The 27,192-nt window shown below is 41.4% G+C and overlaps 1 protein-coding gene across 4 annotated transcripts; it reads right to left on the bottom strand.

Moving 5' to 3' along the window:
• Positions 1-224: 224 nt before the first annotated feature.
• Positions 225-12,996, bottom strand: LOC115168392 (sodium- and chloride-dependent GABA transporter 1). Of its 4 annotated transcripts, none has more exons than XM_029723613.1 (15): positions 12,709-12,996; positions 11,259-11,637; positions 10,848-10,979; positions 10,563-10,663; positions 9,817-9,926; positions 9,532-9,664; positions 8,750-8,884; positions 8,541-8,644; positions 7,033-7,157; positions 6,784-6,896; positions 3,324-3,455; positions 2,824-2,926; positions 2,312-2,412; positions 1,847-2,014; positions 225-1,623 (listed from the first exon to the last, which is right to left on the bottom strand). In XM_029723613.1, the coding sequence occupies exons 2-15, from the start codon at positions 11,485-11,487 to the stop codon at positions 1,147-1,149; spliced, it is 2,163 nt and encodes a 720-aa protein (XP_029579473.1). In that variant the 5' UTR covers positions 11,488-11,637; positions 12,709-12,996; the 3' UTR covers positions 225-1,146. The 4 variants fall into 4 exon arrangements, with proteins under 4 accessions (XP_029579473.1, XP_029579474.1, XP_029579475.1 ...); XM_029723614.1 differs by lacking the exon at positions 12,709-12,996 and adding an exon at positions 11,776-11,986; XM_029723615.1 differs by lacking the exons at positions 10,563-10,663; positions 10,848-10,979; positions 11,259-11,637; positions 12,709-12,996 and adding an exon at positions 10,317-10,335.
• Between the last annotated feature and the right edge of the window lie 14,196 nt (positions 12,997-27,192).

The following is a 27,192-nucleotide window of genomic DNA, read 5'->3' as shown; positions in this document are numbered from 1 at the left end:
GGCCTGCACCTATACATCTACATATGTATTGCTGAATACATACTGATCAAACTATAATTGATCATTACACATAAGAGTGAACAAAAAAGGACTATCTTTAAACATAGAGTTGGTCCAATATTGTTTTCTAGCATACAAAGTGATTTTCTGGAGATCAGCCAAGTCATGCAAACAGACTATGGCTTGGCATAAATTGGTTGATAACTGGCTTAGAGCCTTCTCTGTTCTCGTTTTGGATCTGTCAGGAGACATTTTGGAATTTTATCTGATGTTACTGAGGAAAGCATGCAAAAAAAAGTAAACAGGATTGACTGTCAGCATTAAGGGATAGTCAATGTTTGTACATCACTTTTCTACACCCTGTGCTTTTGCATTTTATGTCCGTTTTTGATACCCTGTGCTTCGCAAACTGAACACTGCATGGCATAGATCGTTTTTGCTTTCGTCTGCCTAGAATGTTGGTCCTCGGTCACAACACTGATAGTAGAAAACATCCTACAAATAATTCTACAAATGTTTCAATCACATAAAAGTTACAAAAAAATGTAAAAAATGGTGATAAAATAACAGTCTCTTTCACACAGAAAATATTTTGCAACGTTAATACTGGATAAATCCAGGGTTCGTTGACTTTAAACTTCTTATTGGCATTGTGCTTCTTCATCAGAGTTCCCTCATTGCCATGTGGCCTGTAATCAGCCCCACAGAGTGCAAGTAAGGCTTAGTAAACAACCACAATAATTTGACCCCGTCCCTTGCACTCTCCCATGGTGACCATTTTGTTCACTAGAACTTCATCTCTACTATAGTCACACTGTATTTACTTGGTTCATGAAGATATTCAACAAATTGCTATTCTATATTTTCTATATATTTTTTTCTCTCACAGTATTACACAGTATGCTTACATATTTTTTTTACCCAGATTACAGTAGAATTTGTGAACACTAACAGTCTTTGATTTTTGTATTTGTAATGCATACCAATAAAAAAAACAGCTTTACAAATGCAGAAAAATTAAACATGATTTTTAAATCCGGTTTGATCAGATATTGCCCATGGAGGTAGGTGAATCAATTAAAATATTGGAAGTCCTTGGTAATGTTCGCCGTTGACTGCACTTTCTCCATGAGGGTTCTGGCTTGTCTAGACATTGGCCTCTACGTTGGTTCGGTTGGTAAGGTTGGTTGAGTTGGTTGAGCTCGCTATATTAGGTGGTGGGATGGCTGGCTCAGTTGGCGTTGGGCTAACTGGATTGGGTGGTGGGCTGGTAGGGCTGGTTGGGTTGGCTGGAGTGATAGGGACGGTAGGGACGGTTGGGACGGTCGGACTGGTTGGGTTCACAGGGCTAGCCAGAGTAACTGGAATGGCTGGAGGTGTTGGGCTGGCCGGGACTGCAGCAACCGGGCTTGTAGCAGTTGGGTTGGCAGAACTAGCTGGGTTGCCAGAACTAGCCGGGTTGCCAGAACTAGCTGGGTTGGCAGGGCTCGCTGGGTTGGCAGGGCTAGCTGGGTTGGCCGGGTTAGAAGGACTAGCTATGTTGGTCTCCGCAACCACTGCCTCAGGCCCATTCTCCTGCGGCCGTCGGACCACTGCAGGCGGCTGAAACATTATCTGCAGGCGCTGAGAAAAATTCACAACAAAACAGTTCATTAAGTAACACAATGACTGCATCTCCAACATGTCCAGAGAGGAGAACCTGACTGAAAGGAAATGTTATACTAGTTCTTAAACATGTTTTTTTTTTTACCAAGGTTACATATCAATTATCACCAAATTGCATTGATTCTCTTGCTCTTAGAGAAACGGGAGAACTATATCAATAATCATTATTCATGTTACTTACCTCTTTCCAGGTGCCCTTGAGTCCGAGATACATGTAGACCATGTAACCAGGAATGAGGACCATGGAGGACAGAGCCATGAGCCAGCCCACTCCCTGGCCCCAGGCGGGGAACACATAGTTGTTCAAGGTGAGAGGAACCATTTGGACTGCACTGAACAGGAACACCCCCTGTGGGAGACATGGTACGATCCTTATTAATCCTGACACCACCGCTTCTTAGGCACTTTCTGTCTCTGTCTCAGAATTGCTTGAGGCAGGTCAGTGACTGATTGATAGATTTTATTTGACAGTAAAAAATAATAGATATATACACACAGTACAAAGCTTTTTTTTTTTAAAACGTGACCAGGATTGCACAATACAGTTATTTCCATTGTGGTCCCTATTAATCATTATTGATGTTATTGGTTCTTTTCATTTTTCATGTCATGATGTTGAATTGGATGTGTATGGTGTACTACTTACGGCCACGATGAGAGGAGTGAAATAGACCCAGCACAGCTTCCACCATATACAGGGCTTGTAGCCAATCATCTCCTGGATGTTGTCATAGAACTTGTTCACACCTGTGAGACAAATGAATGCATGATCAAAGTATTCAAATTCAATTTCTTCCAATTTACCGCTAGTCTGCCATGAATTGTGATGAGGAAGGAGAGGTGGTGTAGTGTAGGACACGTGAGCAGAGTTGAAGTCCCAGGGGTTGAAGCTGGACTAATGTCTTTGGACAGGTGTGAGGTCATTCTATCATTCAACTTTCAAATTTACCTAGACCAGCTAGTTCATTCATTGTTCATCCCCTCATTTTAGGAACAAAGAGAAAACGCTTTAATTTATTTTTCACAAATCTTGCCTGAGGATATATCACTGTAACAAGTAATTTTGTCATGCTGAAATAGGGTGTTTCTGATGTATACTGTTCACTGTAATAATGTAGCTACTGTGTGTATTTGATGTTGCCTAGAGACTCTACCTACCATAGAACCAGGATATGGAGATGCACTCAAAGAAGACCAGGAAGAGCAGACACATCCCACTGGCAGAGTAGTAGTCGAAGAGCTTGAACACGTACAGGCCTCCCTAGTGACACAACACAGATGGGTGAGTCACACTACGAGAAGAACCCATATGCAGCGGTCTGTGGTCTCTACATTATATCAATGTCCTCATCTCAGACGGAAAAATGAGTGTTGGGATCCAATTTCAACAGCATGTGTAATCAAACAAACAGAATGGTCTAAACAAATCCTTTTTTATAGAGCAATAGTGTTATCCAATGTAATTCACATTTTCTATCAACTACTGTATCATTGAACTTGGAGGTTTAACTGGTTGGTCAATGGCATTAGTGGAATTGACACAGTGACGAGAGAGAGAGAGAGAGAGAGAGAGAGAGAGAGAGAGAGAGAGAGAGAGAGAGAGAGAGAGAGAGAGAGAGAGAGAGAGAGAGAGAGAGAGAGTTCTGTGGTGTGCTGACCTGTGTGATGTTGGACAGGCCGATCAGGTAGGAGACCAGGCAGACAGCAGCGATGAAGAGCTCTCTCCTGCCCCTCAGTGCCCTGGGAAACTCATCCACCAGAGCTGTTATAAAGCCCTCCACTGTGCAGAACTACACACACACAAAATGGGGGACACTCAGTTAAAAAGGAGAGATATTTACAGTACTTTCCTTAGTATCTATGCAAGGCAACACTTCATGTTTCTTCTATAATTGATGGTCTTATTCCTATTTGTAATTTCTTTTACAATAAATACATTTTTATGAACTGCATAATTTGTTCAATTGTTATTTTTTTTTTTTTTTACTTAAAAGGACCAAAAAAGTGCACTGGTAATTGGAAATTACAGGGACATGGATCCCTAGAAGGATAGTATCACTGTTGTACATTCATTTTACTGAATGGGCAAATATACATGTGTTTATTTACAACATGGTGGTCCATGTATGGTATGATAACTATGCAACAGTTGTAACTAATGACCAAGATTATGGATATTGATGGATTATATTACATTAATTCAGATCATGGAAAGCATACATTGTAATAACCAACATATTATCCAGAACTAACTAAATAAATGGTAGAATATATATATATTTATTTTATTTTGTATATATATATACACAGTGCATTCTGAAAATATTTAGACGCCTTGACTTTTTCCACATGTTGTTACATTACAGCCTTATTCTAAAATGGATGAAATAGTCCCTCCCCGATCAATCTACACACAATAACCCATAATGACAAAGCAAAAACAGGTTTTTAATTTGTTTTGTTAATTTATAAAATAAAACAAAATATCAAATTCACATAAGTATTCAGACCCTTTACTCAGTACTTTGTTGAAGAACCTTTGGCAGCGATTACAACCTCAAGTCTTCTTGGGTATGATGCAACAAGCTTGGCACACCTGTATTTGGAGAGTTTCTCCCATTCTTCTCCGCAGATCCTCTGAACCTTTATCAGGTTCGATGGGGAGCGTCGCTGCACAGCTACACTACTGGTCAAAAGTTATAGAACACCTACTCATACAAGGGTTTTTCTTTATTTTTACTATTTTCTACATTGTAGAATAATAGTGAAGACATCAACATAATTAAATAACACATATGGAATCATGTAGTAATGAAAAAAGTGTTAAAGAAATACAAATATATTTTATATTTGAGATTGTTCAAATAGCCACCCTTTGCCTTGATGACAGTTTTGCACACTCTTGGCATTCTCTCAACCAGCTTCATGAGGGATTGTCATTGAGAGAATGCCAAAGCTGTCATCAATAGAAAGGGTGGCTATTTGAAGAATCTGAAATATAAAATAGACTTTGATTTGTGTAACACTTTTTTTGTTACTACATGATTCCACATGTGTTATTTCATAGTCTTCACTATTATTCTACAATGTAGAAAATATTAGAAATAAAGAAATCCTTTCGATAAGGTTCAAGTCCGGGCTCTGGCTGGACCACTCAAGGACATTCAGAGACTTGTCCTGAAGCCACACCTGCGTTGTCTTGTCTGTGTGCTTAGGGTCGTTGTCCTGTTGGAAGGTGAACCTTTGCCCCAGTCTGTGGTCCTGAGTGCTCTGGAGCAGGTTTTCATCAAGGATCTCTCTGTACTTTTCTCTGTTCATCTTTCCCTCGAACCTGCCTAGTCTCCCAGTCCCTGGCGCTGAGAAACATCCCCACAGCATTATGCTGCCACCACCATGTTTCACTGTAGGGATGGTATTGGCCAGGTGATGAGCGGTTTCTGGTTTCCTCCAGACGTGACGCTTGTCATTCAGGCCAAAGTGTTCAATCTTGGTTTTATCAGACCAGAGAATCTTGTTTCTCATGTCTGAGAGTCCTTTAGGTGCCTTTTGGCACACTCCAAGCGGGCTGTCATGTGCCTTTTTCTGAGGAGTTGCTTCCGTCTGGCCACTCTACCATAAAGGCCTGATTGGTGGAGTGCTGAAGAGATGGATGTCCTTCTGGAAGGTTCTCCCATCTCCAAAGAGGAACTCTGGAGCTCTGTCAGAGTGACCATTGGGTTCTTGGTCACCTCCCTGACCAAGGACCTTCTCCCCTGATTGCTCAGTTTGGCCGGGCGGTCAGCTCTAGGAAGAGTCCTGGTGGTTCCAACCTTCTTCCATTTAAGAATGATGGAGGCCACTGTGTTCTTGGGGACCTTCAATGCTGCAGAAATTTTTTGGTACATCAGCCGATGTCACAAAGTGCTATACAGAAACCCAGCCTAAAACCCCAAACAGCAAGCAATGCAGATGTAGAAGCACGGTGGCTAGGAAAGTCTCCCTAGAAAGGCAGGAACATAGGAAGAAACCTAGAGAGGAACCAGGCTCTGAGGGATGACCAGTCCTCTTCTGGCTGTGCGAGTGGAGATTATAACAGTACATGGCCAAGATGTTCAAACTTACTTATTGTGCTGACGTTGCTTCCAGAGGCAGTTTGGTACTTGGTAATGAGTGTTGCAACCGAGGAAAGACTATTTTTATGCACTACAAGCTTCAGCACTCGGCGGTCCTGTTCTGTGAGCGTGTGGCCTACCACTTCGCGGTTGAGCCATTGTTGCTCCTAGACGTTTCCACTTCACAATAACAGCACTTACAGTGGACCGATGCAGCTCTAGCAGGGCAGACATTTGACAAACTGACTTTTTGGAAAGGTGGCATTCTATGATGGTACCACGTTGAACGTCACTGAGCTCTTCAGTAAGGCCATTTTACTGCCAATGTTTGTCTATGGAGATTGCATGGCTGTGTGCTCGATTTTATACACCTGTCAGCAACGGGTGTGTCTGAAATAGCCTAACCCACTAATTGGAAGGGGTGTCCACATACTTTTGTATGTATAGTGTATTTCCATTAGTTTTTAAGCACTAGCAACCCCATTTTGGCAGCGACCTTGAAAATATAACTCTAACATGTCAAATAGCCATTTCTCTTGCTGTATGTACGGACATTTACAATTCCATTACAAAAATAGTCAGAGCGCAAGTGTGTAATGTTGTGATTTATCTGTTTTGTGTAAATGGGAGTAGCAGCATTTAGCATAATTGCTAGCAGACTCAGTGGCCTTAGAGTTAGGCTAGCCAAATATCATACACAAGCTGAAAGCATGAGAACAGAGCACCCGGGGGCAGAGAGAGAGGTGATATAGTTGCATTAAAATGAGTTGGCAGTAAAAGTCAAGGCTCAGCTATCTGTCCACTAGGAGGAAAGAAATATTAGCCAGTGTGCTTCTCATGTGGAGAGACCAGAGAAAACCAGTGTCATATATACCTGTGCTTACACATTTAGGTCAGAACCTAAGTAGCCTGGTCCCAGATCTGTAGGTGCTTTAGCCAACTCCCCTGACATGGTATGACAACAATAGTGAGAGGATTGGGCTAAAGCACCAACAGATCTGGGAGCAGTCAATGAAAACAGCCTTACCTGACTGTCAATCCCCAGCATCAGCAGCATGGAGAAGAACAGGATAGCCCAGAGAGGAGAAATAGGCAGCTGGGTCACAGCCTCGGGGTATGCCAGAAAAGCCAGGCCTGGACCTGCATACCAAACACACAACACAACGCATTAGCTCGCTGTTCTACGGGCTGCATTTCTCTGTGTGGATTGTGGCGGTGAGCAGGAGTCAGAATAGACAACATTACTCCCCTATTGTGCTCTGAGCATTGAGTTTACCTGAAGCTGCGACTTCTTGTATTGGTCTGTTAGTCACATTCGCCATGAAGCCCACAATAGAGAAGATGACAAAGCCCGCAAACATGCTGGTGAAGGAGTTGATGCAGCACACTATGATAGAGTCTCTGGGGAAAGGAAACATGAAAACGTCCTGTTGTCAGAGCTTAAGGTGATCTGTCATCTCTTCTGTAACATCATCACGGATTCCTAAAAAGGCCTTCTCAGGAGAGAGTTGATTCCTTATTATTGCTGAGTGGAAAACATATCCCTGCTTAGTAACATCTAAATTGGCCACATGAGATTGTAAAAATATATGTAATTTGCTTTTTGTATAACATTCCAATGGGGAACAATGTTCTTTTTTCCAAAGAAGTTTAATGTCACAGTAATACCCAAATATTAAATCATGCAATGTCCATTTCTAATGGATGTCAAGCCCCTATTTGCAAAGAAGAGTTTTCCAAAATCCAGCCTTATTTACAAACCTAATTGCATCATATAAAGTGTGGCCTGTAGCTAAATAATATTGGGTCGCTAATAAACAACAAGTAAATTGAAATAAACGCAAGCTGAGTCTGCATCATTATATAACTGATGAGCAATTTGTGTGACCTAGAAGCATGGATGTGCTGTTTGGGGAAGAGGTTGTGAAATTGTTGGCTAATTTTATTTGATGTATACTACCACATCCAAAGCCATATGAAGGGCCCCATATCAGACTGAATTATAGTATACTGAACAAAAATATGAACGCAACATGTAAAGTGTTGTTCCCATGTTTCAAGAGTTGAAATAAAAGATCCAGAAATGTTCATTACGCACAAAAAGCTTATTTCTCTCAAATGTTGTGTACAAATTTGTTTACATCCCTGTTAGTGAGCATTTCTCTTTTGGCAAGATAATCCATCCACCTGACAGGTGTGGCATATCGAGAAGTTGATTAAACAGCATGATCATTACCCAGGTGCACCTTGTGCTGGGGACAATAAAAGGCCACGTTTAACCACACCAGCCCAGGACCTCCACATCCGACTTCTTCACCTGTGGGATCGTCTGAGACCAACCACTCGGACAGCCAATGAAACTGAAGAGTATTTCTGTCTGTAATAAAGCCCTTTTGTGGGAAAAACTCATTTTGATTGGCTGGGCCTGGCTCCCCAGTGGGTGGGCCTATGCCCTCCCAGGCCCACCCATGACTGTGCCCCTGCCCAGTCATGTGAAATCCATAGATTAGGGCCTAATGAATTTATTTAAATTGACTGATTTTCTTATATGAACTGTAACTCAGTAAAATAATTGTAATTGTTACATGTTGCATTTATATTTTTGTTCAGTATACTTTATCGATTGTAATAACGTTGATTTAGGCTTCTCATTGTACATGGCTGATAGTAAGGTCCACTTTACAGTCACATTTACTGTTAAGGTATACTGGTCAAATTGTTGCCTTTTCAGGTCTTGTCTGATACATTATCTTTCCATTTAATAGAAGCCTACCTCCATCTTACCTGTAAACATTATTATTAAAAGGGTTATAGCTGCCAAGAGCTATCAGTGAGCCCAGTCCCAAACCGTAGGAGAAAAATATCTGAGTGGCAGCATCCAGCCATACCTGACAAGGGGAGAGAACCATTTAGCCATTTGACAAAGGGGCTGAAAAATGAATGACTCCCATACAGGTATTTGTCTTACATAGAATGATAAGTTCATTCAGTACCTCAGATTCTTTTAGTTTTTCAAAGTTAGGGGTGATATAGAAGAGAATTCCATCTATAGCTCCAGGTAGAGTCACTCCACGGCAGAACAGAATGAAAAGCATGAAATAGGGGTACGTGGCCGAGAAGTACACAACCTAGGAAGTGAAATAAATGAGTCACCATCAACAGGAAATGAATGCATGTTAACACTGTCAAGTGCAGATGAGCTATACGCCATTGAACCAACACATTTGCAATTCAGTCTCTTCTTAAACAAAGGCCTTTTCTTTAGAGAGGAATACCAATGGATTTATTGTCCTCCAATTTCTCGCACAGAGAACAGAAAAAAAGAGACGAAAATAAATAACAGAAATCCAGTCAAGAAATGTTGTGGTTTTGTGACCACAACAAATGTTATTTTCTATGGTCACATGACACATTAGATTTCCAAATCGTAACAACACCAGGGAGTAACATTGTTCCAACTGAGGGAGAGAGAAATGGGAAAAAAACAGATTTTAGAGGGCTTGTTCGCTCCTCCTCATCATCAAATTTCCCCCCAATTTTCTGTATCAGGAGAATTGGAATTAGAGAAGGCCCCATGAGCCTGAATATGATTACTGAACATGAGGGTTTGATGGCTCTCCTCTCATTCTAAAAGTCTATCTGGGCAATAGTCAGTGCAATATAAATGATTGATGAAGGTGATATGACAACGATTAATATTGCATCACTGTCACACATCGGATGACAGAGAGCTTTTGCATACACCTAAATCTGCCATGAGAAACCAATCTCTTACCTTGCCAGTCCAGCTCACCCCTTTCCAGATACAGAAGTACACTAGGACCCAAGCGATGGCCAGTGTTATTGCCAGTGGTGCTCGGATCTGCCCTGGTTTTTCCAAGCCATCGGTCATTTGATGCATGTTGCGCCTATAAGATCAGAGAGAGTAACAATAAGACTAATATACAGACTGGGAGAATGCTTTGCAGCAAAGGAAATGTCCTTTTATACTTCTCAAGCAGTCATGCAGGGTACTATAATGCTGTGCTGAAGCAAAAAAAAAAAGCAGTTAATGTCTTACTCCCAAAACTCCATCACCGCGCTGGTAAGATTGGTGTTATCAACTATGCTGTAGTTTGAGTAACACTTTTCTGTGTTCCATGGATTGCCACATGAGCTCCATGGAAGTTCCTGAAAAACAGAAGGATGACGTATAAAAACGGAAGGATAATGTATGCTTTCCTCCTTGACACAATGAGAAATCCCACATGGCATCAACAAGCATGTTACAATCCTCAGAGAGCATAGAGCAAAGCTGGAACACATGTTTGTCTCATCCCCATGTGGTTTGTAGGTGGTAAAGGTGTGGTACTTACAGTGGTAAAGGAGTTGTAGGTGGTAAAGGTGTGGTACTTACAGTGGTAAAGGAGTTGTAGGTGGTAAAGGTGTGGTACTTACAGTGGTAAAGGAGTTGTAAGAGGTAAAGGTGTGGTACTTACAGTGGTAAAGGAGTTGTAAGAGGTAAAGGTGTGGTACTTACAGTGGTAAAGGAGTTGTAAGAGGTAAAGGTGTGGTACTTACAGTGGTAAAGGAAATGTAAGAGGTAAAGGTGTGGTACTTACAGTGGTAAAGGAGTTGTAAGAGGTAAAGGTGTGGTACTTACAGTGGTAAAGGAAATGTAAGAGGTAAAGGTGTGGTACTTACAGTGGTAAAGGAAATGTAAGAGGTAAAGGTGTGGTACTTACAGTGGTAAAGGAGTTGTAAGAGGTAAAGGTGTGGTACTTACAGTGGTAAAGGAGTTGTAGGTGGTAAAGGTGTGGTACTTACAGTGGTAAAGGAGTTGTAGAGATAGTAAATGGCCCAGGCAATGATGACAATGTAATAAATGTTAAGCCAGAAGGCCAGGACAGCTGCTGCAAGGCCAACACCTATGAGATGGAAATTTATGACATTTTTTGTGCATGCTCCTAATGCTCCAACATATTCATAGAGACTTACAGAAGAACATAAAGATAGCTGCACAAGGGGCCACCTGACTACTAGCAATTTGATTTGATTAAAAAAAATGCTTTTAGACATACAGTAAGAGCATTGCATGAGTAGAATGTATACCTTTGAATACGGGAGCCAGTTTCCAGACTCCAAGCCCACCAATTGAGGTGTATTGACCAAGAGCAGTCTCCAGCAGGAACAGGGGCATCCCAGCGAATATGAGTGTCAAAAAATAGGGGATCAAGAAGGCTCCTGCATAGACACAAGTAAATCAAACCAAATATAAACGTCAGAATAAAACGAGACATACGCAATTGAATGTTACTTACAGCCCACTGTGGAAGCTAATTGGAATCTTATTCAATTAGGATATGAAAAATGCGTGTCTGTGCTCATACACAAGGGACATTGTGGTAATCACTTTTCATAATAATTAGGGTGCTCAAAATTGACTAAGCACAGGCCTACTTAAGAGTGAAATGAGCTTAGGTTATATGTAGATTATATGACTTTTTTTAAAATCCTGTTTACCTCCACCGTTTTTTCCACAGAGATATGGAAATCTCCATACGTTGCCCAGTCCAATTGCATAACCTACACACGACAGAAGGAAATCGAATCGCCCTCCCCATGTTTCTCTTTCGGGAAGATCCTTTTTCGTATTTTCCCCTTTCACGTCCAGTGACTTGGGTTTGTCATTAGTTGCCACTTCGTTAAGTTCTGTTACTTGTCCATCTGCTTTGGTGCCGTTCGTCGCCATGTCTCTCGATTTGTCAGTGGTCCTGGCCTTTGAAAGGGGAGCTTCTGCACCAGTCCACGCAGACAGCAGCTTCGCAGCTTTTGGCCAATACCTCTGAACCAAATGTTTGGAAGCAGGTGAAGGCTATAGGGACAGTCTGTTGCCGTTAACCTGGAATCGGTGAAAACAGTGATTGGTCAGTTTTTGACTGCGCACTCAAATTGGGAAATTGATTAAACAACATGATTACGTTTACAATAGATTTGCTACTGAATGGGATTGTATGTAGCTTGACTGTTCAATACACACCTTGGCTTTTGTAAATTACTGAAAATAAAATGCATTTTGAAAGTTAGATTTTTTCGATCGACTCCACTCTAGACACTAATAAACGTCTCACCAAATATATGCAATGCAGAGTCTGAAACACAAGAATGCTATAAAAAAAACAATAATGGCACATTAATGATGGCACAGGACTTTCCCACCCATATAATAACGCATACGATAGGTTTGTACGTAGATTGTTTATTGGCTATAAAGCCTACTTCTCCTACCCACAATATTCTTACAATCAAACCAACACAATTTGCAAATGAATACAGTCCAATGTCGAGAATGCATCATTATTTGCAAAGAAAAAAACTTTCAGACATTGTTATTATCCAAGCCACCGAGCTCACGCGCAAAACGCAACATCGCAACATAACATTCGACAATTACATATGCACATCCAATCTGAGAGAGCAACAATTACACCATGCAACTGACACATGCAGATACGCTTACTAATTACCTATGCACTACCTATGCACTGATTTAAGTAGACAGAAAAACCGACAGCAATGTCTCAACCAAACAGGATCACAATTGCATTGGGGAGACAAAGGAATGCCCAAAGCGTAAGGCTTTACGCACCAGGCTGCACAAATTACATTCGAGGAATAGAGAACAAAACGCACTCCTATATGACAAAAAAATGTACACAGTTATATGAACCATTCAATCAACCGGGAGAGCCGTCTATTCTGCATTTAATTGGCTATAAAACAAGGTGTATTTTCTTTATTACCTAAAGTCATTATGGTTACAACAGTTCCATACTGTCACGTTAAACTACGAGTTAAATCACCGTCTTGCTTGTTGCTTTATCCCTGACTATGAACGATTCACGGAATTGTAACACCGTGAAACGCATTGGTAGGGAATTCACACACACATCAAAGAATCTAATTTACTCACAATGAAGCTGCGCTCTCTGCCACCGAGGATGTGCTGCCTGCCACAAATCTCGAAACGAGGTATCCGTAGATTCCCTCTGAAGTTGTAAACTTCCAGTTTTACTTGGAACATATAGATATTGTTTTTCCATTAAAAGACTTGGAACAAGCGCCACAAGTGTCCTAGAGGAGAGCGCACACGTATCCGGCTGCCGGGAGCTGTCCAGCGGCGCGCGGTGCTGACGAGGTGTCTAAATCAACACGAGAAGCAGCCGCTTCGCCTTGTGCGACTGTCTAACGTCAACAACCAGAAACGTTGGGGGGAGCACAATTCTCAATTCCCATCTACATAGCGTCAATGTCATCTGAAAGTCGCCCCCCCCCCCCCCCCCCACACACACATCCAACACTGGCATAGCGATGGAGCATGTTTTCTCAATATTTCATGACTTTTTGTTTTCTCTGTTTTACTAATGGGCAAATTCTGACAAATTCTAAAGCAGTGGTCAGACTTAGTTAACTTGAGATTCACCATTAGGCTAACAAACAAGGTTATCCGACGATATCGCACCTTTTAAGTGGAAGTAGTCAATAACCTATTGACCACCTTATTTGACACTAAATTTACCATGTCACGATCTTCAAATTGAGAAAAATTCGAAAACAACTTATTCCCAGCCCCCAACCCCAAAATATGGCACCCCAACACACCCCAACCCTACTCAAATGAACTGTAATCTCGGAGTGTAAAATGCAAACATATCGAGGGCAGTGTTAGCACGATAAGCATATTTGGAAGCTGAGGCCAGTCGGCGGCTGTCTGCTTTCTGGCAAGTGTGAAAAGCGAGCCCGTCAATAAAGGGAGGGCTGTAATCGTTTTAGCCTACCGTCTCCAGAAATGAAGGGATGATGTAAGAGGAATAAACTTACCCAATGAAGAATAATTTAACTCACAAATTCAAATAAATGTGTGGCTTCAAGCTGTACAGTTGAAACGGCAAGACATTTTACAGATGTGGTTGTCCTAAAAGTGAATACAGCAAGCCAAACGGAGTATAAGCTGAAGTATTTTGTTTTGAAATATTTTTTGGAACCATAGAAATAACTAAGGCAAAAAGAAAACAACATTAGCCCCTATGGACTTCTTCACAAAAACAAGTTTTGACTTCAGTGGTAAGTCCTATATTACAATATTATTGTACCCTGATGCAGGTCAAGAATCAACTGCATTGAAAGTATTCTGAAATAGGAAGAAGACTTTATCATCATACATAGATCAAGTTTTTTTTATATACATATATATCTAAATATTTTTCCCCATATCAGGTCAGTGACAAAGTTTTTTGGGTAAAATAGACACTGCATAATTGATGAGATTGTGGTTGACAGCTGTTTCTTATTATTGCCTGAATTCTGTTGAAGCATACAAGGTTAAGTCATTTCTTTTGTCGGCATTCCCTGCGACATATTTTTCACAAAACAAAGAAGCAAGAGTACTCACTTTGTTGTTATTTTATTTTATCATAATACTAACTTGAATAGTTTAAAATGTCAGTATTTTATCCATATAAAAAATGGTGAGACAAATTTGTGAGACAGTTTCTATTGAAAGACATTTAACTCATTTTACCAAGTTGTGTAAAATGTGGTGAATGTAGTCCATTGCTAGAAGTGAGTCCCCAGTAAGATCAGGGGCATTATGGTGGTAGAGTAGAGTACAGTACAGTGTGAATTTTCCCATCCTATTCAGACAGTGAAAGCAGAGTGGCTGAGAGGGCAGCAGATGGTAAACCAATGAGGGGTGAACTAACCCACTAAATGATAACACATGAAATGTAGCATTTAAAATCCCATCTGGGTTGCCTGCCCTCCTGACATGGAGTGTGAAACATGACACGTATTTATACTACTGCTGGTGCAACACAAAGACATGTCAACAACTGGTGACACTGGCGACACGCCTGCTCTCTCTATTGACCTCTGAACCCTTTGGTTTTTTATTCCTCTCAACTCTGTGGCTTCCATTCTCAGAGCCCTGAGCATTCCACTTTGACTAGGCAGTATGGCTGCGTGGTTCCACTCCATGAATCCCCCTGCATGTTCCATTAGCTGGAGATTATATGCAGTGCCCTTACATGTAAAGGCATTATAGAGGTTCATGTGATCATCTTCGGTGATTGATCATTACCAACATCATGAGGTCTTCTGTTCCCCTCCTATTCACAGAGACATACTGAACCAGTCTATGATCAGTGTGTGCCAGGTCAATTATTACAATAACGGAATATGTGAAAATGACATGTTCCGTTATTGCCCAAATTGTATATTTTCTATTCTATAGTTTATCCTATTCAATTATCAGTGATTGCTGATTGCATTTTACAGCAAGCAAATGTACACTGCAGATTCATTTGAGTTAAATATGAAGTGGAATTGAACATTTGTTGATTATCTATGATCTAAATCAAAAAAACGAAATAATTCCCAGATGATGGTCATTGCAAATTGACTTATAGTACAGTGATGGTCCTGGAATATTGCTTCCAATATAAAACATATTTCATACTGGTTTCTTTATTATATTTGTGTGAAATAGAATGTAATGTTGATATCAATGTATGAACCTACTGTATGAATCTGTGAAAATGGCCAATGCAATAAAATTCCACCAAATAATAAACATCTTATGATTAAACGCAAAGACAGGATTTGGAAATGTAGGTAAGCTTTCTCTCATTGAATACACTGAGACCATTCAACTGACAAAGATAACCTCTGTAAAGGAATCAATAAGGAAAACTAAGGCATATTGAATGTTAATATGCCTTAACTATAATCTTGGAAATAAAATGATCATCGTCTAAAAATGAAGTTTGTTGAAAATTATTTTATTTTAGATTAAAATGCAAATGTTAGATTTGATCCCGCCATTGTCAACATACATATAACTCCAATGCTGTTACATAATTCCTTCACCCATGATGATGCCAACAGTGTAACAAATGCATTTTATTGATATTTGTTCCTTCATATTTCTGAACTACCTTACATTCACATCTGCGTTTTATTGTTCTGTACAGTGCTTAATGTGAGATCAGAGCATCTCTCACTCAGTCTTTAATTTGATTTTTCTGTCCCAATACTTCCTTCCAACAATCAGCAATTTGAGGTCACAAACAAGCTGATTACCATGATGATGAGTCATTAGTATGCTAATCATAAGCAATCCACATATTTTATTCATATTGTTACAGACTTGTTTATCTCTGTACTGCCAAACATGTACACAGATCTCAGTTTTGATGTTTTTGAAAGTTAAGGTAGAAGAGCTTAACCCTGGAAAAGCCCTGCTAAGGAGAATGTTCCATTGTACTGGTCTCAGCACATACACCACGGCTGGTAACAGAATATGTACACTGTGTGACATTGTCACTATTAACCATTAGTGATAATAAGCAATGATTAAATATAAACATCCCTTCAAACGCAAAATGAACTTCCTGCTAGTGGTGATATACCTCAGTAAACATGCCAAGAAATTAAATATTCTCAAGAAAATAATACATTCTCCCATTCGTCTGTGCCTCCTCCAGTACCATTTGTTTAGCATGACCTAAATTGGTGAGAAGTGGATGCCTCAGCAGCTCTGTCTCGCCACACACACACGCACACGCACACGCACACGCACGCGCACACGCGCACACGCGCACACGCGCACACGCACACACGCACACACGCACACACGCACACACGCACACACACACACACACACACACACACACACACACACACACACACACACACACACACACACACACACACACACACACACACATAGAGCTGCTGAGGGCAGTTTTATGCAAACTAAAAAGCTTTCTTATATACAATAGCTTAAAATAGTCTTGAACTCTGTATGCAAGCCGCAAGGAGTAGGTTGACCAATCGTATTCAGGGAGTATGGAGGGAAGATTTCTGGAGCATGTTCTCTCACTCACTTCAGTGTTTCTTGGCTCCGATTTCACCTTAAATGCAAATTAGTCAAATCCCTCTGCTACAAAAAGACTATCTGCTCGTCTCTGATGATAAGCATTTTGATGCAACATGTGTCATTCAATAAAAAGGGAACATCATACCTGCCTCCACAAATCTATAAAGTAAGACAGTTAAAAGGGAGCACAAAGTTGTGGTCATTGACGTACTGTATCAATGTCCACAGTAGTAGCCTAGCAATGAGACACAGCCCTGCGTGTAGAATTCCCCACAACCCTATCTGATAGCCAGCACACATTTATGTGGGTTTAGGAAACATATGACCTCCACGATAAACCAGTATGGGGGCACTAAATCGCTTCAAATTTTGTACATGTGTTGCTAGGCAACAGCATAATGGTCTCAGTCTCCCTCTTTTTATATGTCTCTCTCTTGTGGGATTGCTGTGCTGCTACAATTGAACATGTTTAATTAAGTTCTACAAAAACTCCAATAATGTTCAAGATTAGAGTTCTGAGGTTGAGGAATAATATAGGCTCACAGAAATACAACAAAATACAAATCTGTGTCAAAGATGGAATGGATAATGTAACTGAGTTTACTGCCCAATGAAATCTTACTACTACTAGACTAACAATATCAATAATAATACTTGTGTTGATGCTTACTTACAAATCGTTGCAACTATTTATAAAGCTGTGTTCCTGCAACTACTAACATCACTCCAGCTGCCGTCACTACTAGGCTATTTCCATCTTTACACTTCCCAATGTAATCCTAATCTTCCTCCTACTACTACCACTACTATTACTACTACTACACTACTACTACTACTACTACCACCACTACTATTACTACTACTACACTACTACTACTACTACCACTACTATTACTACTACTACACTACTACTACTAGCACTACTATTACTACTACTACACTACTACTACTACTACCACTACTATTACTACTACTACACTACTACTACACTACTACTACTACTACTACCACTACTATTACTACTACTACACTACTACTACTACCACCAAAACTATTACTACTACTACACTACTACTACTACTACCACTACTATTACTACTACTACACTACTACTACCACTACTATTACTACTACTACACTACTACTACTACCACTACTATTACTACAGTACTACCACTACTATTACTACTACTACACTACTACTACTACTACTACCACTACTATTACTACTACTACACTACTACTACACTACTACTACCACTACTATTACTACTACTACACTACTACTACTACTACCACTACTATTACTACTATTACACTACTACTACTACTACCACTACTATTACTACTACTACACTACTACTACTACTACCACTACTATTACTACTACTACACTACTACTACTACCACTACTATTACTACTACTACACTACTACTACTACTACCACCACTAGAGAGGGGGGGAGAGCTGGAAGAGGGGGTGAGCTGGGATCGGACAAGGGGGAAGAGCAGGGGGAGGGGGAGAGAGCCGGGGGAGGAAGAGGGGGGGAGAGCAGGGGGAGAGCTGGAAGAGGGGGTGAGCTGGGATCGGACAAGGGGGGAGAGCAGTGGGAGGGAGGGGGGGAGAGCTGGAAGAGGGGGAGAGAGCAGGGGGAGGGAGAGGTGGGGAGAGCAGGGGGAGAGCTGGAAGAGGGGGTGAGCAGGGAGAGGGGGAGAGCTGGGATCGGACAAGGGGGAAGAGGCGAGGGGGGCGAGGGGTTAGCATCACCTCCAAGTAAGAGCTACATGGAGGAGCAGAGACATGGAGCTGTCTGAAAAGGAATTTTAACAGTCTCCAATGTCTTCGCTCCACACTGCCCCTGCAAATCTCCCCTATTCACCCTCATCACTATGGAAACTGACTTACTGGATGGCTCGCTCTTGCAGCCTGCCTGCCTGACTTGTGCCATGCATCCATGTCTGGGGCTCGGACTTACACACAGGTTGCGCAGCAAATATGTACTGAACCTTGTCAATCGCAACGCCAAACAAGCGTGTTTTTGGCAGCCATGTTGGTTTTTGGTGGCTGCCATCTTGATGCTGTCAGGACCAGGGACTCGATGGGCTCCTGCCTAACAGATGTAATACTGCGTGTGTGTTGATGTTATGACCTCACCCATGAGAACCGCAGACCTACAGTATCATCTAATGATTATGCTAATTACTGACATAAAGGACTAGGGAACCTCTATGTCTACATTATTGGAGTTATTTGGCAACGTAATAGTAAACAGTCATAAGAACATTCGTGTGACCCCATTTTATGGCTGTTGAAATCATTTTTGTAGTTTTACGATTGGCACATTTTCTTCGCCTTTCCTCTGGCGAAATAGTGCAGAATATATATTGGTCATGGTTTTAAAAGGTTTATTAGCTTCAAAGCTGAGTGTGCTGGTCCACCAGCCCATCAGTGAGACCACGCAATCCTCCCAGCGCTGACAACAATGAGCCGGAGCATGTGGACAAATTCCCCAGCTAAGCTTCCAATTCAGGGCTTTTACATAAAGCTTGGAGAATCACATTTACATGTGCTGTTGACGTCAACCCTAATCCATCGCAACCCACCCCTCAAACCCCCCCCCCACATCTTCTCGGAGAAGAGATAGAGTCAATCGTAATTACTCCAAAAATTAGACTGCAGTAGGCACAATAACCGATCTGCATCGTCAGGGTTATCATTACAGGGTTTCCCAATTGTTTACACACTTAAACTGGCCCAATGACCCAAACCTGTAACTCATTTAGCAGAACCATACACCAAATCTGCAATACTACTGGCACATGTTTTGCTTTACACTCAGATTGTAATTCTATAACTAACATTTGCCAAAACACAACACACAATTCTCTACCTTTGGCACAACCTTATCAACTAAAACCTATTGTGTGCAAATGAAAGCATTTGCATGTTCAACAAGCTAAGCTCAATTACCAATTGATCACTTTCACTCTTCACATGTGCAAACACTAGTTGCGTAAATGTTCACTTTGCAATCAGACCTTTGGTATGGATAAAAAGGCCACAGGTGATTACTCTTGTGTTTGGAGAACAAAGGAAGCAAACTTGGCAGAGAGAGATAGATGTAGAGGTGGAGATGGGGGTGCAGGCTGGGGTAGAGGTAGAGGTAGAGATGGAGGTAGGGGTAGAGGTAGAGGAAGAGGTGGAGGTAGAGAGGGAGGTAGGGGTAGAGGTAGAGGTGGAGGTAGGGGTAGAGAGAGAGGTGGAGATGGAGGTAGAGGTAGAGGTGGAGATGGAGGTGGGGGTAGAGGTAGAGGTAGAGGTGGAGATGGAGATAGAGGTAGAGGTAGAGGTGGAGATGGAGGTGGGGTAGAGGTAGAGGTAGGGGTAGAGGTAGAGGTAGAGATGGAGGTAGGGGTAGAGGTAGAGGTGGAGATGGAGGTGGGGATAGAGGTAGGGGTAGAGGTAAAGGTAGAGATGGAGGTAGGGGTAGAGGTAGAGGTGGAGTTGGAGGTAGGGGTAGAGGTAGAGGTGGAGGTGGAGATGGAGTTGGGGGTAGAGGTAGAGGTGGAGGTGGAGGTGGAGGAAGACCAAGAACAAGGATGAAAATCAGGTGACTGTGGTGGACCATGATTTCAGTTTCAGAGAGGCTAAGCCGCTTCACCGTAGTATCCATCATCCGGACATTCCAAAATGAGAATAGGTATGTACTGCAGACATTGGACCTGTCTAGTACTTTTACTACTTGACAGTAGCACAACATAAAGCACAGTAAAGACTGTACAATACATACTGTAAGGGGAAACAAAGTAAATGTTTTATGTATTACTGTATGCATGAAATTGGGAGCTATATTACTTTGTAACATGTGTATCTTGTATACTGTATTACTGTAGTGTTTACTGTACTGTGTGCTATTTTGTTTTTGTGCAATTGAAAGAAGGCGTCTATTTACAGACAAACAAGAGGCTGCCATTGAGCAGATGAAAATAATAAATCCCTGCCATCTTCCATAATATCAGATTGAGTTTATCAACCATAGCCCGCATCCTTAAGAAACACCATCTCTGGATGAAGCAAATCTACAGAGTCCCATTAAAAAGTAATTCCCAAAAAGTGAAGGATAACCGGTACAAATATGTGAAAGTAAGTAATGTACTAATATTACACTCTTGAACCATTAGAGACTCATCGATGTTGCCAGTGAACTTTATTATACAACAATTTTCTGTGATTTCAGAGAATCGTGGAGTTGGATGCAAGTCCGATCCCCTAGAACATATTCATAGATGAGGCTGGATAAAAATTAACGAAGACGAGGAGGAAAGGAAGGAACATCATTGGTCGACTCACCATCATTGAGGTACTGTACCTGGCCAGCATAGGAGAAATGTCACCATATGCGCAGCTATGAGCCACAATGGGGTCCTCCACCACCATGCCCCCCTTGGACCATACAACACTGCCCATCTCCTTCATTTCCTGAACACCTTACATGACAGTCTTTTTCAGCCAGAGCAGAGAGGGCCAGATGATCCTAAGCAGCAAATGTAGGTTCTAATTTGGGACAATGTGAATTTCTATCAGGCTGCTCAGGTCTGCAACTGGTTCCATGACATTTTTACAATTCTCTATCTCCCACCATATTCCCCATTTCTCAACCCCATTGAGGAGTTCATTTCAACATGGCGGTGGAAGGTGTATGATCACAACCCCCATGAACGTATGGTCCTTCTCCAGGCAACGGAGGAGGCCTGTGGTGCCATTCCAGTCATGTCAGGGGTGGATGCGTCATGCCAGAAGATATTTCCCCCACTGTCTGGCCAAGGAGAATGAAAATCTGTGGCCGGACCAAAATAACAGACATGACTGATTTTGTTTTTGCAATGGAGTATTTGTTACTTGACGTAGGATTCAGATTTTACTGTATTTTGACAGTTTCTTTATCTATTCCGTACAATTGATCTAACATACAGTTCAGAAGTATAAAAAGGCCTATTTTTCTTCCTTTGCATATGCAAAATATATTTACTGTATGTTTGCATTTTTACTGTATGTGTGCTTACAGTATAATGTTTGACATGTATTGAGTCATGTTGAAATATAAAACAAAAGTTTTGGCATTTGTGTTCCTTTATTGTTTCGGGGCGAGTTAAGAGGGTGGATAAAACCATAAACCGTGCACAGTCGAGTACATCGTACACAGTAATATATTCGCTGACATACCATTCACACATGCCAGACATGCTTTGGCATGAACACTGTGACTGCTACATGGCTGATGGGACTCACATGTAACATCGTCCTGATTTGCGGCCTTTACAAACAGATGAGTCTGCCCGCAAGAAAACCTCCCTTCATCCTCTTGTGGCTTTCACCTTAGATCTGTTCATGACAGTGCCAAAAGTGTGGCCAGCATTAGAATGATCTGGCTGAGTGGAATCTCTGGCCACAGTGGGGCATGCAGTGCTTCTTAAGCAGTTGAATGATAGATAGGAAAAAATGTAGATTTCCGCCTAAATAGACATACCCAAACATAATTCGAAGGTGATTATGATATCATTTAGGACCTTGAGCGTGGCTGGGGTGCACCCATGACCAGCTCTGAAACCAGATTGCATTGTGGAGAAGGTACGGTGGGATTCAAAATGGTTGGTGATCTGTTTATTAACTTGGCTTTCGAAGATTTTAGAAAGGCAGGGCAGGATGGATATAGGTCTATAACAGTTTGGGTCTAGAGTGTCTCCCCCTTTGAAGAGGGGATGACCGCGGCAGCATTCCATTCTTTGGGGATCTCAGACGATACGAAAGAGAAGTTGAATAGGCTAGTAATAGGGGTTGGGGGGGGGGGGGGCAGGTTTGGGCAAGTTGCTGCAGGGGGGGTTTTGAGATGTTGGCCGGGGTAGGGGTAGCCAGGTGGAAAGCATGGCCAGCCGTGGAAAAAATGCTTATTGAAATTATCGATAATCGTAGATTTATCGGTGGTGACAGTGTTTCCTAACCTCAGTGCAGTGGGCAGCTGGGAGGAGGTGCTCTTATTCTCCATGGACTTACAGTGTCTCAAAACATTTTGGAATTAGTGCTACAGGATGCAAATTTCTGTTTGAAAAATGTAGCCTCAGTTTAGCCTCAATTCCTGACTTCCCTGAAAAGTTGCATAGGTACAACAGTATCTATATCCACATTTAAACGAGTCCTGTGTCGACCTAACCTGAAAGGCCGCTCAGCAAGGAAGAAGCCACTGCTCCAAAACTGCCATAAAAATGCCAGACTACGGTTTGCAACTGCACATGGGGACAAAGATTGTACTTTTTGGAGAAATGTTCTCTGGTCTGATGAAACAAAAATAGACCTGTTTGGCCATAATGACAATCGTTATGTTTGGAGGAAAAGGGGGGAGGCTTGCAAGCCAAAGAATACCATCCCAACCATGAAGCACGGGGATGGCAGCATCATGTTGTGGGGGTGCTTTGCTGCAGGAGGGACTGGTGCAGTTCACAAAATAGATGGCATCATGAGGATGGAAAATTATGTGGATATATTGAAGCAACATCTCAATACATCAGTCAGGAAGTTAAAAATTGGTCGCAAATGCGTCTTCCAAATGGACAATGACCTGTTGGGGTTCGTTTCCTTGTTCCTTGTCAATCATTGGCTCATTGGTGAAATTAGCATTATGACAATATCTTTAATTAAATCATTCAAAAACCTTTATTAATGCAATTGCAGACAGAAGTTGCAGACAACAGGAACATAATGCATGTTTCCGAGTAAGTTCTGCAAAATTTAAAAGGTCCCAAGTTATTTTATTAAACCCGAAGTCCAGCCCTGTGATGTCACTGTATACGTCATTACCTTCTACTCTTCAGACCAAGCCCATGCATACACAGCTATATAAACTTGCAAGAGAGATACAATAGTTCCAGTGTTTTCTAAGGCCTAGGCAATAAATGTCCACTCCCCAAAGTTGATTTATTGTGGAATGTCTGACTAGTCTCTTATGTCCTACACTCCCCTGCAGAGTTCTGTCTCAGTCACACATTTCTAGGAGGGGTCTCTTTATAAGAGGCAGAGTCTAGAAAACAACTGTAGAACAATACTAAACTTCTACAATGAATATATATATTGTTAGTTTGACCCAAGTTAAACAATTTAAAGGCGATGCTGCCAAATACTAATTGAGTGTATGTAAAGTTCTTGTCACGCTCTGACCTAAGAGAGCTGTGTTTTCTCTGTTTAGTTAGGTCAGGGTGTGATAGGTGGGTGGGCATTCTATGTTTTGTGTTCTATGTTTTGGCCGGGTATGGTTTCCAATCAGAGGCAGCTGTCATTCGTTGTCTCTGATTGGAAGCCATACTTAGGCAGCCTGTTTTTCCTTTTGTTTTCATGGGTAGTTGCTTTCTGTTTAGTTTTGTAAACCTGACGGAACTGTTGGCTGTCATTTTGTTATTTTTGTCTAGTGTTCGTTTCCATTAAAATATACAACGATGAGCACTCTACACGCTGTGTCTTGGTCTCCTCTATAAGACTGCCGTAACAGATCTGACCCACTGGGAATGTGATGAAAGAAATAAAAGCTGAAATAAATCATTCTCTCTACTATTATTCTGACATTTCACATTCTTAAAATGAAGTGGTGATCCTAACTGACCTAAGACAGGGAATTGTTACTCTGATTAAATGTCAGGAATTGTGAAAAACTGAGTTTAAATGTATTTGGCTAAGGTGTATGTAAACTTCCGACTTCAACTGTAACTGCCTACAGGGAATTTTCTCCTAAACGTCCACTAAGTGGCACAGGAATTCTCTAGTTTCATATGCACTATTGCAAGCGCAGCTGTGAGTTTCACAGACACAGTAAATTGTTATTTTGTCTGGATAGGCCAGAAAATGTGACACGTTGTTCCCTATGCAAATGTTGGGTCTGAAACCTGAAACTTTAAGTCAGCTCTGGGAGAGTGGGAGTGGAGAGCAGAGAGATGGGGATTTCTTGCACTATAAGACACAGGACCCTATGATGTTCACAGAGTGCTTTGCACACCAAAATGTCAGTCAGAACCGGTCTAGAACATCTATTAACCTCTGCCCACAGTACTTCTTAAACATCACATGATGCTTAATTGAAGATCCTGCTGCAATTACAGGTGCATGATCTTAATTTGACCAATATTGTTATTGCAAAGAAATCCTGCAGCAACAGGATTTGAACGTTTAGTCGATAATGTTGCTTGATCGTGGTTAGACTATTAGCTGGGCAAAAGTAGGCTACATGTAAAGTGCAATACAACCTTGTGTTAGTGTGGATTTTCAGTGAATTTATGTAACTCATAAAGCTCATCTGCATTTCCTGCGGCGCAGGAAAATTCTCAGCAACAAAAAATTGATCAAATTAAGATCCAACATCTGTAGGTTGTTGGAGCTGGGCCAGATGTCTATCAGTCAGTCTTCACAGTCAGTCTCAGGAATGAACCCTTGTGTAGTCTTAACATTCTGTATAGTCCCCTTGTCCTAAGGGTAAAAAATGACCCGCCTTCACTAAACCCCTAAAATAAAGCAGCGTAATTGAATTTTAAACCCCAAATCTATTTTGCATGAAGAAACAACCTGTCATTCATCACAAACTTTGTGAATATCTAGGTTTTCCCTCTTCACAATGCAGAAAGACTGCATTTAACCAGTGGACACCACTCGTTGTTATTACAACACACCTGTCATAATTGTTTTCTTTACTAAAGTAGAGGTTTATTATTATTATTTGTATTGCTAAAGGTACTGCATAGGTGTAAACATACATTTTTTTAGCAAGAGATAGCACTTGTAAAGCCTAAGAAAGTGTCACTTCCTGACCATAGAAAGCTGTTATTTTCTATGGTAGAGTAGGTCAGGGTGTGACAGGGTTTTTTTCCTAGTTTTGTATTTCTATGTTGGGTTTTGTTTGGGATGATCTCCAATTAGAGGCAGCTGGTCCTCGTTGTCTGTAATTGGAGGTCATACTTAAGTAGGTGCTTTCCCACCTGGGTTTGTGGGAGATTGTCTTTGAGTTAGTATATGTTTCACCTCTGCGTCACAGTTTGTTGTTTTGTTATTCAGTTTAGTTATATGTATTGCATAGTTTCACAGTTCAATAAAAATGTGGAACGATAATCACGCTGCACTCTGGTCCGCTCCTTCCTACGACAACCGTGACAGAAAGTAGCAGAAATGTGCAGAAACTAGTTTTGAATGCATTTTATTGAAGGGAAACAATAACAGTCTTTTTTGGCAACATTGTGATATATTCTAATATACTGTACAATAAGGAATTAAACTACAAAATATTAATCTTCTCCCATTTTTTTTAACCCTTGCCTCCACCCACAATGTGTATAAACAACAACAATAAATAAGAATAAAATAAGATGATAGATACAAAACAAAAACGTGGGGAACATAAATCAATCAACTCTAATTAGCACATGCAGGACAGTATGCAAGTCTGTGTGCCTGGACTTTGCAGATGTATTTCTCACACGTGCAGCACATAGTATTAGTTTTACAGTCCTTCTTTGGGGGGGCAGAATTGGCATCTCCTCCTCTTGCATGCCCCAGATGCAGGTGGATCAGGACAAGATTCAGCCCCCTGAACAGCTTTCACAAGTGCTGCAGAGGCTGCTGTGCAGGGAGGCACAACCTTCTTTGAATGTGTGGGGTTACAAGTGCCTTTCCCAGCTGCTCCAGGAACACCCTCCTCTTGTTCCACTTATCAGGCATTCAGGTAGGATTGATCTTGTTCCATATCACGAAGGGATTGTATGAGGACACATCAATGATGTTATGCAAGATGACCAGGGGCCAGCGGGCAATCATCCTCCTGCAGCTGTATGTTCCAATCACCTTGTCCAGGTTGTCCACGCCTCATTGTTGTGGTTGTAGTCCAGGATGATGGCTGGCTTCCTGTCCTCACAATCACTGATCTCAGCCGTTTTGTGCAGTGTGCTCAGGAGGACCACATTCTTGTTCCTCTTTGGGAGGTAAGAACTAGAGTGGTGGTGGGGGTGAAGGCAAACTTTGATGAGAAGGCCTCTCTCCTCCTTGTTGCGAGGAGTGCAGGGGGGAGCTCAGGCTTGTTGTTTCTAACTGTGCCAACCATGGTGATCTTCCTCTTAAGGAGGAAGATCTTCATTGAACTCAGGACTGAGTTCAATCAGTAGCACACATAATCTAAATTTCTTATTCTGTGTGTGTGTGTGTGTGTGTGTGTGTGTGTGTGTGTTTGTTTGTGTCTTTGTGTCTTTGTGTTTTTTTGTGGTGTGTAAATTATTTTATAACTGCCGGGTCAAAAATTACCCTAAGACAATCTTTGTACACTGGTGGTGTACAGCTTTCATGGAAATATGAACGAAGGCGATGTTTCACTTTTTCAAATGTTGGGGTCACTCTAGGAAAAGTCATCAAATTTCAAGTTGAAAAAATATAACTTAGGGGGTTTTCTCTGCTTTTAAACAGTGGCAGGTTATTTTTTACCCTTAAGACAACACAAG

This window comes from Salmo trutta, chromosome 30 (assembly GCF_901001165.1).
Source record: "Salmo trutta chromosome 30, fSalTru1.1, whole genome shotgun sequence".
In the NCBI taxonomy this organism is placed as follows: Eukaryota; Metazoa; Chordata; class Actinopteri; order Salmoniformes; family Salmonidae; genus Salmo; species Salmo trutta.
Note: the sequence above shows the minus strand (reverse complement) of the source record. Positions and strands in the feature narration are given on the sequence as shown.